General features: G+C 43.8%; 1 protein-coding gene across 1 annotated transcript in view; it reads right to left on the bottom strand.

Moving 5' to 3' along the window:
• Positions 1-11,758, bottom strand: part of LOC311140831 (death domain-containing protein CRADD-like) — a 29,761-nt gene extending 18,003 nt beyond the window's left edge. Inside the window, exon 1 of the mRNA XM_084176082.1 lies at positions 11,110-11,758. Coding sequence (XP_084032208.1) covers positions 11,110-11,425 — 316 coding nt within the window. The 5' untranslated portion in view covers positions 11,426-11,758. The remainder of the gene's footprint in view (positions 1-11,109) is intronic.
• Positions 11,759-12,551: the final 793 nt, after the last annotated feature.

Here is a 12,551-nt window from a genome sequence, read left to right as displayed (position 1 = left end):
GACAGGTCTTTCGCAAGTTATATTATGCAAATATTATACTTTGAAGTTGTGTTTTATTACTGTGTAGGCGACTTGTTCTTCTAGGCTAAATGGTTTTCTTAATTTTTATGATATTTATGATTTATAGCAGGGATGAAGACGCAAAAGGCAATGTTCTGCTTTTCAATAAAACCTGTCATGTTGGTATAAGAACATTGTTCTACTTTACAGGCTAATTTCTATTCTGTTAAGATGAATTACAATAAACAAAATGTTTATTTTGAGCACCTTGGCTGGACGCCCTGATGCGTTACGCACCCAATACATATGGATGTCTGGTACATTTCTCAGATGTCCGGTAAATTAAAATCTTGCTGGTCACGTTGTCCGGCGCCAAATTTTCCTAAAGGAAACCCTGGCAGACAGCTAGTCTAATTCTCCTGTCCTCCTGTTACATTCTGTTCTGTGTAAGAGATAGCCTACACAGCATTGGCTCTTAGCAGGCAGTGCAGGAAGAGGTAAATCTTGAACGATATGTTAAGTTATGGTGAGAGGACATATTGTACCAGCATCTATCCAATCAGGTGCTGACAGGGATCCCTTACTGGTGGAGACCAGAACGCATGGTAACCTGAGAGCTGATTGAGGAGGGATGCATGTTTTGATATCACTATGCATCAGCGGAGGAGCAGGAGGGAAGCATATGTTCCAAACAAATCCACTGGTGGCAATAAAATGTATTTAAGAAACCTGTGTGTGTGTGTGTGTGTGTGTGTGTACTGGGCAGCGAGTGAAGCAGGGACGAGGTAAGGGTTATTGAAAAACGGATAATACCATCATGGTTTCCAAGGCAACCCACCAATGTCATCTGTTACCATCATAACAGGAGTGGGGGAAGCGGGTGATAAAAGCACAGAGCACATCCATACATTTATGTGAATTAGGCCAAATGATTCAGCGAGACAGGCCTGTATAAAAGAATACATGAAATCCTTTTCAGCCTAAATGATCCTTTTCAGAACATCAGACTCTCCCCACGGTGTTCAATCAGCTAGAATAAAAGCCTTTAGAAGGTGAAGGCTCTCGCTCTCCTTGCACTCAGTTCTCTGCGCTGCTGCTTCTAGGAAATCTGAGAGCAGCTTCTTTTTTCCCCCCCACCACATCTCTATTTATTACAATCCGTACAGTGGGAGCAGGTCAGCACAGGAGTGCGAGAGAGAGAAAGAGAGAGAAGAACAGACAACAAATGGCTTTGATTAAATATTTTTCCTAGAAAGGAGGATGTGGTGTATGTGTGCCTGACCTCGGTGCTAGTGCTGAGAATGAAAACAGCTTTCAGGGAAACCAGGCCTGTTAGACACTCAACACACTCACGCCCTAGACAGCCCCAAAAACAGACTTTTTCCTCACCAACTCCCCTGTTCTGCACGGATACTGTACATTCTAAATAAATATTAAGGCTACCAGTTTTACTGTATATGCTCTACATTATCATATGTTGAAATGTCTAAATGTTTAGTATCTGCCAAAGACAAAGCTACAAATAACAATTTGTTTTGTCAAAATGTATACAAAAGTAGGGCGATATGACCTAAAAATAATTTCTCTTTTTAATTATGTGCGATTCACGATATACTGTATATCTCAATTTTTTTAACGTTATCTCTAAATAAGCTTTGTTGCACAATTAAAGATCAATACACTGTATTTGAAACTGTCAGGAATAATCTAATGAATTCAGGGCTTGTAAAATTATACCTAGGCTAAATATAAGCCTTCCACAACCATAAGACCCACTAATAATTGTATTATTTTATAAAAATAGTTCAACCTGCTTTTTTTTTCTGGCTTTCAAGTCTGTTTATGAAAATGCAATTTTTCTAACAAATTGAACCAAAACCATGCACATCCACTAATAATGACTAACTTCTTGTAGCAGGCACTATAGAAAATTAACACACTCTCTCAAGCACACGTGCTTTATATTTCAAGTCTAGCCAACTTGGTTCTATTTGCTTGCTAACAAGGTAGAAGAACAGTTGAACTGTTATGAATAGACCCTCCTGTCTGTACAACATCACCTGTTCACATTGTTTAGATATTGAAATCTAGTGGCTTACCTGGAAAATAATATGCTTATTTCTCAGAATGAGAACAAATTGCCAATTCCTTATATAAAATGTGTATTTTTATGCTCATTGCACATTTATAAAAACACATTACACTAGACAGCTAGCACATAAAAGTCTGTGGCTAAAAAGTTCCTAGCTGTACATGGTACCGCAATGCCACGCGTGGCAGAAACTGAGCATGCATACATTTTCCACAACATGTTTATTGATATTCTTGTTTTACTAGGGTCTGCTCTGTTCTACATTTTGGTAGTTGAGACATAAAAAGGGTATCGTTAGAAAGGTTAAGTTCTCATCTATTACAGTAAAATAATGTCTCTAAGTGTTTCGGTGTCAATGACAGATTCTGTTGGACCAGATCTCAAATAGCGAGTTTAAACTGCATGTTGTGAGAGGAAGAAGTTATCTTTCGTATTTGTTGTGTGTGGCAGGGGCTTGGTGTTTGTGTGAGAGTGGGAAGGTGCACAGTGCACACAGCACAGAAGGAGCCAAGGAGACGAGACCAAAAAGACATAGAACGATCATAAAAACAAACAAAAAAACCTAGATTCTTGTGATATTCATTAATTTGATATGACGCCCAGCCCTTTACAAAAGTAGTAGTGGCTCTCAGTCCTCTGATCATCATTACTTTATTATAAAAATTTTAAATTCATGAACAGAATTGATCAATTCATGAATAGTTGGTGATACCAACTAGGCCTCACACAAAAAAAAATACTGAATGAAAGCATGGCATTTTGGTCGTATTAGTGGCCTTCAGATAAGGACACGCACGCCAGTGACCTCCAGGATGGTTTATAGTGAGTTTACTGACCTTTTATTCACAAAAAAGTAGCATGCGAGAGAAAAACATGAGGGTCGATTTGACAAAACAGAGCTAGAGTAAACGTCCACCAGAATGAGATGTTTTCACGTCTTGATCAAGTGCCAAAGATAATGTTTGTGCTGTATTTCTGGAGCCAACCATTTAAGGTTGTGATGCTGTTGCCATGTGGAAAATCTAGGATGGCTTTAGAACAGAGTAGTCCACTCTATAACCTTCATTTAATGTGTTGCCATTGATTGTGCCTGTGCTGTCTATCGCGTTTATAATAGAAGAAATGTGGTGTCACGCAGAATTTCAATTAGTGGAAGTCTCGAGGTTCTGCTCGCCTGAGTTAGAATACCTCATAATAAGCTGTCGACCATCCTATTTACCAAGAGAGTTTATGTTTTTCATAGCTGTTCATTTACCACCACAAACCAATACTGGCACTAACACTGCACTCAACGAGCTGTATAGGGCCATAAGAAAACAAGAAAATGCTCATCCAGAGGCGGCACTCCTAGTGGCCGGTGATTTGAATGCAGGAAAACTGAAATCGATCTTACCTAATTTCTACCAGCATGTCACCTGTGCAACTAGAGGCGAAGAAAACTCTAGATCACCTTTACTCCACACACAGAAACACATACAAAGCTCTCCCTCGCCCTCCATTTGGCAAATCTGACCATAACTCGATCCTCCCGATTCCTGCTTACAAGCAAAAAACTCAAAAACAGGAAGTACAAGTGATGTGCTCAAACGGAAGTGGTCCAATAAAGCGGATGCTAAGCTACAGGATTGTTTCGCTAGCATACACTGGAATATGTTCCAGGATTTATCAGATGGCATTGAGGAGTTTACCACAACAGACACCGGCGTCATTAATAAGTGCATCGACAACGCCGTCCACACATGATGGTATGTACATATCAACCAGAAGCCATGGATTACAGGCAACATCCGCACTGAGCTAAAGGCTAGAGGTGCAGCTTTCAAGGAGAAGGACACAAATCCAGACATTTATAAGAAATTCCGTTACGCCCTCTGACGAACCATCAAACAAACGTCAATACCGGACTAAGATTGAATCCTACTACAGGGGCCCCGACGCTCATCGGATGAGGCAGAGCTTGCAAACTATCACGGATCACAAAAGGAAACCCAGCCGCGAGCTGCCCAGTGACGCGACCCTACCAGACGAGCTAAATGCCTTCTATGCTCGCTTCGAGGCAAACAACACTGAACCATACATGAGAGCACCAGCCGTTCCGGATGACTATGTGATCACGCTTTCCGTAGCCGATGTGAGTAAGACCTTTAAAACGGGTTAACATTCAAGGCGCATTACTAGGACGCATACTCATAGCATGCACTGACCAGCAAGCAAATGTCTTCACTTACATTTTCAACCTATCCCTGACCCAGTCTAATACCTACGTTTCAAGCAGACCACCATAGTTCCTGTGCCCAAGAATGCCAAGGTAACCTGTCTAAATGAATATCGCACCATAGCACTCACATCTGGAGCCATGAAATGCTTTGAAAGAGTGGTCATGGCTCACATCAACACCATCATCCCAGACAACCTGGACCCACTCCAATTCCCATACAAATGACTCAATCTCTATTGCACTCCAGACTGCACTTTCCCACCTGGACAAGTGGAACACCTATGTGAGAATGCTGTTAATTGACTACAGCTCAGCGTTCAACACCATAGTACCCTCCAAGCTCATCACTAAGCTAAGGACCCTGGGACTGGAAACCTTCCTCTGCAACTAGATCCTGGACTTCCTGACAGGCCGCCCCCAGGTGGTGAGGGTAGGCAACAATACATCTGCCACGCTGACCCTCAACACGGGTGGCCCCACAGGGGTGCGTGCTTAGTCCCCTCCTGTACTCCCTGTTCACCCACAACTACGTGGCCGTGCATGACTCCAACACCATCATTAAGTTTGTTGACGACACGAAGGTGGTAGGCCTGATCACCGACGATGATGAGACAGCCTATAGGGAGGAGGTCCCAGGAGGTCCCTCAACATCAGCAAGACAAAAGGAGCTGATCATGGACTACCAAGCATTATTATTGTTTTATTCACTTCTCTTTTTGACCTGCACTGTAAGAATTTCACCCTTTTTGTCCTCTGCAATAACATCTGTGACCCTGTGCATGTGACTAATAAACTCATCAAATCTAAAAGGAGGCTGAAAAGATTTGGCATGGACCCTCAGATCCTCAAAAAGGTATACAGCTGCACCATTGAGAGCACCTTGACTGGCTGCATCACCGCTTGGTATGGCAACTGCTTGGCATCCTCCCGCAAGTTACTACAGGGTAGTGCGTATGGCCCAAGTACAGGAACAATGGTGGCCATCTTGAAGCATGTGGGGACAGCAGACTAGGATAGGGAGAGTTTGAATATGTCCGTAAACACACCAGCCAGCTGGTCAGCGCATGGTCTGAGGACGCGGCTAGGAATGCCGTCTGGGCCGGCAACCTTGCGAGGGTTAACACGTTTAAATGTCTTACTCACGTCGGCCACGGAGAAGGAGAGCCCACAGTTCTTGGGTAGCTTGCCGCGTCGGTGGCACTGTGTTATCCTCAAAGCGGGCAAAGAACTTGTTTAGCTTGTCACGCAGCAAGACATCGGTGACTGCGACGTGTCTGGTTTTCCTATTGTAGTCCGTGATTGTCTGTAAAACCCTGCCACATACGTCTCATGTCTGAACCATTGAATTGCGACTCCACTTTGTCTCGATATTGACGTTTTGCCTGTTTGAGTGCCTTGGAGGGAACGACCACTGTTTGTATTCTGCCATATTCCCCGTCACCTTGCCATGGTTAAATGCGGTGGTTCGTGCTTTCAGTTTTTCGCGAATGCTGCCATCTATTCACGGTTTCTGGTTAAGGTAGGTTTTAATAGTCACAGTGGGTACGACATCTCCTATACACTTCCTTATAAACCCACTCACTGAATCAGTGTATACGTCTTTATTATTCTCAGAGGCTACTCGGAACATATCCCAGTCCGTGCGATCAAAACAATCTTGAAGCGTGGATTCCGATTGGTCAGACCAGCGTTGAATAGTCCTTAGCACGGGTGCTTCCTGTTTGAGTTTCTGCCTATAGGAAGGGAGGAGCAAAATGGAGTCGTGGTCAGATTTGCCAAAAGGAGGTCGGGGGAGGGCCTTGTATGCATAGTGGAAATTAGCGTAGCAGTGATCCAGTGTTTTTCCAGCGGGAGTGCTACAGTCAATATGCTGATAGAATTTAGGTAGCCTTTTTCTCAAATTTGCTTTGTTAAAATCCCCAGCTACAATAAATGCAGCCTCAGGATATATGGTTTCCTGTTTGCATAAAGTCCAGTGAAGTTCCTTGAGGGCCGTCGTGGTATCGGCTTGAGGGGGGATATACACGGCTGTAACAATAACCGAAGAGAATTCTCTTGGGAGATAATACGGTCGGCATTTGACTGAGGAATTCTAGGTCAGGTGTACAAAATGACTTGAGTTCCTGTATGTTGTTACAATTACACCATGAGTCGTTAATCATGAAACAAACCCCCCACCCTTCTTCCCGGAGAGATGTTTATTCCTGTCGGCGCGATGTACTGAGAACCCAGATGGCTGTGTGGACGGGGACAGTATATCCCGAGAGAGCCATGTTTTCGTCAAACAGAGTATGTTACAATCCCTGATGTCTCTCTGGAAAGCAACCCTTGCCCTGATCTTGTCCACTTTGTTATCTAGGGACTGGACATTAGCGAGTAATATACTCGGAAGCGATGGGCGGTGTGCGTGCCTCCTAAGTCTGACTAGAAGACCGCTCCGGCTGCCTCTCCTCCGGCGGCGTTGTTTTGGGTCGGCGTCTGGAATCAGTTCCAATGCCCTGGGTGGTGTGGACAAAGGATCCGCTTTGGGAAAGTCGTATCCCTGGTCGTAGTGTTGGTAAGTTGACGCCGCTCTGATATCCAATAGTTCTTTCCGGCTGTATGTAATAACACTTAAGAGTTTCTGAGCTAACAATGTAAGAAATAATACATAAAAAAACAAAATACTGCAAAGTTTCCTAAGGACTAGAAGCGAGGCAGCCCTCTCTGTCGGCGCCATTATTGTACAAAGACACAGCTATCTCATGCAACAATTTCAACGATTTTACTGAGTTACAGTTCATATAAAGGAAATCAGTCAATTGAAATAAATTCATTAGACCCTAATCTATGGCTTTCACATGACTGGGCAGGGGCACAGCCATGGGTGGGCTTGGGAGGGCATTAGGCCCACCCACTTGGGAGTCAGGCCCAGCCAATCAGAATGAGTTTATCCCCACAAAAGGGCTTTATTACAGATGGAAATAGTCCTCCGTTTCATCAGCTGTCTGGATGGCTGGTCTCAGACGATCCCGCAGGTGAAGAAGCCGGATGTGGAGGTCCTGGGCTGGCGTGGTTACACGTGGTCTGCGGTTGAGGCCGGTTGGATGTACTGCCAAATACTCTAAAACGACATTGGAGGCAGCTTATGGTAGAAAAATTGACTTTCAATTATCTGGCAACAGCTCTGGTGGAGATTCCTGCAGTCAGCATGCCAATTACATGCTCCCTCAAAACTTGAGACATCTGTGGCATTGTGTTGTGTGACAAAACTGCACATTTTAGAGTGGCCTTTTACTGTCTCCAGCACAAGGTGCACCTGTGTAATGATCGTGCTGTTTATTCAGCTTCTTGATATGCCACACATGTCAGGTGGATGGATTATCTTGGCAAAAGAGAAAGGCTCACTAATAAGGATGTAAACAAATTTGTGCACAACATTTTAGAGAAATAAGCTTTTTGTGCATTTCTGGGATCTTTTATTTCAGCTCATGAAACATGGGACCAACACTTTACATTTATATTTTTGTTCAGTATAGTTATATGTACACATCTCTGTATTGTTGGGAAGGGCCCGTAAGTAGGCCTAAACATTTCATTGTTAGTCTTAGGGCTGTGACGGTCTTGGAATTTGAGGTTAAGGTAATTGTCCAGGCCAATGTACATTGTCACCGACATAACCGTTCATGAGGGGGGAGGGGGTTCAAAAAAGGGAGGTCACAATTCTGTTTGTACACTTGTTTACATGGATATGCGTCTTAATAAAACCAATTTGAAACAAACCATTACACTTCGTTATTATCATTCAGGTTATTACGTATAAATATTAATCAACAAATTAAGAAAACAAAATCAAATTGTATTTGTCACATGCCCGAATACAACAGGTGTAGACCTTACAGTGAAATGCTTACTTACAAGACCTAACCAATAATGCATTTAAGAGAAATAAGTGATAGATAAGTAAAAAAATTAAAGCAGTAAAATAACAGTAAAAATAATAGCAGCGAGGCTATATACAGGGGGTACCGGTACAGAGTCAATTTGCGTGGGCACCGGGTAGTCGAGGTAATTGCGGTAATATGCACATGTAGGTATAGTTAAAGTGACTATGCAGAGATAGTAAACGGAGAGTAGCAGCAGCGTAAAAGATAGGGGGGGGGGGGGGGGGGGACGACACAATGCAAATAGTCAGGGTAGCCATTTGATTACCTGTTCAGGAGTCTTATGGCTTGAGGGTAGAAGCTGTTAAGAAGCCTTTTGGACCTAGACTTGGCGCCCCGGTACCGCTTGCTGTGCGGTAGCAGAGAGAACAGTTTATGACTAGGGTGGCTGGAGTCTTTGACAATTTTTAGGGCCTTCCTCTGACACTGCCTGGTATAGAGGTCCTGGATGGCAGGAAGCTTGGCCCCAGTGATGTACTGGGCTTTACGCACTACCCTTTGTAGTGCCTTGCGGTCGGAGGCCGAGCAGTTGCCATATAAGGCAGTGATGCAACCAGTCAGGATGCTCTCGATGGTGCAGCTGTAGAACTTTTTGAGGATCTGAGGACCCATGCCAAATCTATTCAGTCTCCTGAGGGGGAATAGGTTTTGTCGTGCCCTCTTCACGACTGTCTTGGTGTGTTTGGACCATGATAGTTTGTTGGTGATGTGGACACCAAGGAACTTGAAGCCCTCAACCTACTCCACTACAGCCCTGTCGATGAGAATGGGGGCGTGCTCGGTCCTCTTCTTTTTCCTGCAGTCCACAATCATCTCCTTTGTCTTTATCACGTTGAGGGAGAGGTTGTTATCCTGGCACCACACGGCCAGGTCTCTGACCACCTCCCTATAGGCTGTCTCCTCGTTGTCGGTGATCAGGCCTACCACTGTTGTGTCATCTGCAAACTTAATGATGGTGTTGGAGTCGTGCCTGGCCATGCAGTCATGGGGGAACAGGGAGTACAGGAGGGGACTGAGCACGCACCCCTGAGGGGCCCCCATGTTGAGGATCAGCGTGGCAGATGTGTTGTTACCTACCCTTACCACCTGGGGGCGGCCCGTCAGGAAGTCCAGGATCAAGTTGCAGAGGGAGGTGTTTAGTCCCAGGATCCTTAGCTTAGTGATGAGCTTTGAGGGCACCATGGTGTTGAACGCTGAGCTGTAGTCAATGAATAGCCTTCTCACGTAGGTGTTCCTTTTGTCCAGGTGGGAAAGGGCAGTGTGGAGTGCAATAGAGATTGCATCATCTGTCACAGCCCTAGTTAGTCTACACCTGTTGTTTACGAAGCATGTGACAAATAAAATGTGATTTGGAGCGACCTTCAATTTCAAAGCAATTTTCTATAGTTTCTGAGAATAAAATCGATTTCTACGTTTTTAAGAGTTCGAATTTTGGATGGATGCCATATTGACACCAAACCAGAATGGTATTGTTATGGAATGTTTGTGCAAAGGAAAGCCTCATTTTTTTCTGTGTACTATGCAGACATATTGCAGTTATTGTTATTGTACGGCCCAGTACATCACTGGGGCAAAGCTTCCTGCCATCCAGGACCTCTATACCAGGTGGTGTCAGAGGAAGGCCCTCAAAATTGTCAAAGACTCCAGCCACCCTAGTCATAGACTGTTCTCTCTGCTACCGCACGGCAAGCGGTACCGGAGTGCCAAGTCTAGGTCCAAAAGACTTCTCAACAGCTTCTACCCCCAAGCCATAAGACTCCTGAACAGCTAATCATGGCTACCCGGACTATTTGCACTGCCCCCCCACCCCATCCTTTTTACGCTGCTGCTACTCTGTTAAGTATTTATGCATAGTCACTTTAACTCTACCCACATGTACATATTACCTCAACTACCTCAACTAGCCGGTGCCCCCGCACATTGACTCTGCAACGGTACCCCCCTGTATATATAGCCTCCCTACTGTCACTTTATTTTACTTCTGCTCTTTTTTTCTCAACACTTTTTTTGTTGTTGTTTTATTCTTACTTTTTTTGTTTAAAATAAATGCACTGTTGGTTGAGGGCTGTAAGTAAGCATTTCACTGTAATGTCTGCACCTGTTGTATTCGGCGCATGTGACCAATAAAATTTGATTTGATTTGATTTGATTTATTGTGCAGATATATTGCAGGGCAATAGGCATACAACAACTGCAAACAAATGTTAGAACCATAGAATTAAGGGCCTTTTCCTCCCACGCACTATGCCTTTGAAACTCCCTTCCTGACAATCTCAGGGCTGGTCAACATGTTGGGGCATTTAAAGCAGGCCTTTAAGACTAATCTCTATCAGCTGGCCTACCCTTCCTCCTATCTCATTGTTGCTTTCATGATATGGTTATATCATTTTAACATTTCTGTTCTTTATATTATCAAGTTTATTTTACTATTTTTTTCTAATTTACCTTTTATTTGATACACTTTTAGATTATTCTTGTATAATAAAAAGTGCTTTACAAATGTAATAAATTACTAATATTGTTTCTTCTTTAGAGTAATTATATTTATATGGTTAGAACCAGTGCTTGACTTGGGCAGGAGCTCACTGGAACTGAGTTCTGGCACCTCAAATGTCCTATTGCTTGAGTTCCTGCACCTCTTATAGAATATTAGCATAAAAGTATTGCAGAGTTCCTACACCTAAATATAAACAGTACCTGCACTCAAAAACAAGTACCAGCACCTATCAGTGCAAGCCCAGCACTGGTTTGAACTATCTTGATTGGGTCTAGCTACCTATTCTATTTCTATGGTCTTTTTACTGTACAAAGGAAGGGCCATTGAAAATCTAGCCTATAACGTTAGTATGACGTCAAACACTTGGCATCTGACTCACCTGTTGGACTTTGAACAGGTACATTGGGTTGCTCCAAATCCTGGAGTAGCTTGTCTCTCACCCAAATAAACTCTTCCTCCAGGGAATTCAGAAATGTACCAAACGCCCGCGGCCCTCGGCTGGGAAGGATATCCAGCAGTCTCAACGTCTTCTTCTTGTTGCTTATTTGAGACTGAATCTCGTCCACCTGGCACTCTGTTAAAATGTTCTCCTGGTACAGGAATTGAACTATGGTGTCATCAATTAAAATTTGATTGGACAGGTCCAGCCGGTGTTTCCTGAGTATTTCTTTGTGCCTCGGGTCCATAGTTGTCATGAAATAACTAGTTAGTCGTACCTAAGGTCTACAAACATTTATTTCGTCAAACTAACCCGCCATAGGCAATATTTATTGACTAACATTACCTAGCTTACGTTTGCTAGCCAGCTAGCTTGCCTTCATGTGACGTTGGTTTGCTGCTAACGTTAACTGCAGCATATACGCAAACTATTTCTTGTTTTTGTTGTCTCAACGTGAACAAAACTAACCTTATTACATTATTCATATCAATGTCAACTGTCATTCCTCTTGTTTTAACACATTTAGACAATAACTTTCCTGTATGCTCAGCTGCTTACTTCCTCTTCTTTGTGATTGAGTTTGCGGATCGCACCCAACCTTTAAGGCGCAATACACTGCCACCTACTGTACTGGAGTGTGACGCCAGTCACGGCCTAACTACATAAAATTATCTTAATTAGTCCTGTTCCTCTAAGAAAGTGAAATAGAGCCCTAGACACCACTTTCCTCCCCCCACTACACCACCCAAACCCCAGCCCCGTCCAGCCTCTCTAACCATTTCACATAATCTTATCCTATCATACAGTTCACAAAATGTCCAGCCTCTCTAACCATTTCACATAATCTCTCCCTATCATACAATTCACAAAATATCAACACATGCTCCACCGTTTCCTCCACTAAACACTCATCACACAGGCCTGTTTCATGTCTCCCTATCATCCACCTGTGTGCCCAGACCGTAGTCTACTCCACACAACTTCCTCTCTCCTACATCCCATACTCCCCACCTCTTCCTTTACTGACCGATACAATTGCCTCCCATTACTACTATCATCCCACTCCCTTTGCCAAAAATCAAGCCCTTTTGCCCGGATCAAGGACTTGACTTCCCTGTGGCCCAGTGGGAACTGAATATCTACCCCCGCTCTCCTTAGCCACCACATCAGCCTTCTCATTACCCTCCACACCCACATGGGCGGGAACCCAGCAAAAGCTTACCACCACTCCCATCCTCTCCAATCCCATTAACAGCACCATCATCTCCACAAACAAGTCTCCCCTATCTGACCTGCCCGTCTTCACACTACTCAACACCTCAGCCGAATCAGAGCAGATCACCTCTCGGAGTGGTTTCATCTCCTCCACCCATCTCAAACCT

The sequence above is a fragment of the Coregonus lavaretus genome (assembly GCF_964263955.1).
Source record: "Coregonus lavaretus genome assembly, chromosome: 13".
Classification (NCBI taxonomy): domain Eukaryota; kingdom Metazoa; phylum Chordata; class Actinopteri; order Salmoniformes; family Salmonidae; genus Coregonus; species Coregonus lavaretus.
The sequence above is the reverse complement of the archived record's forward strand: the minus strand, read 5'-3'. Positions and strand labels throughout refer to the sequence as shown.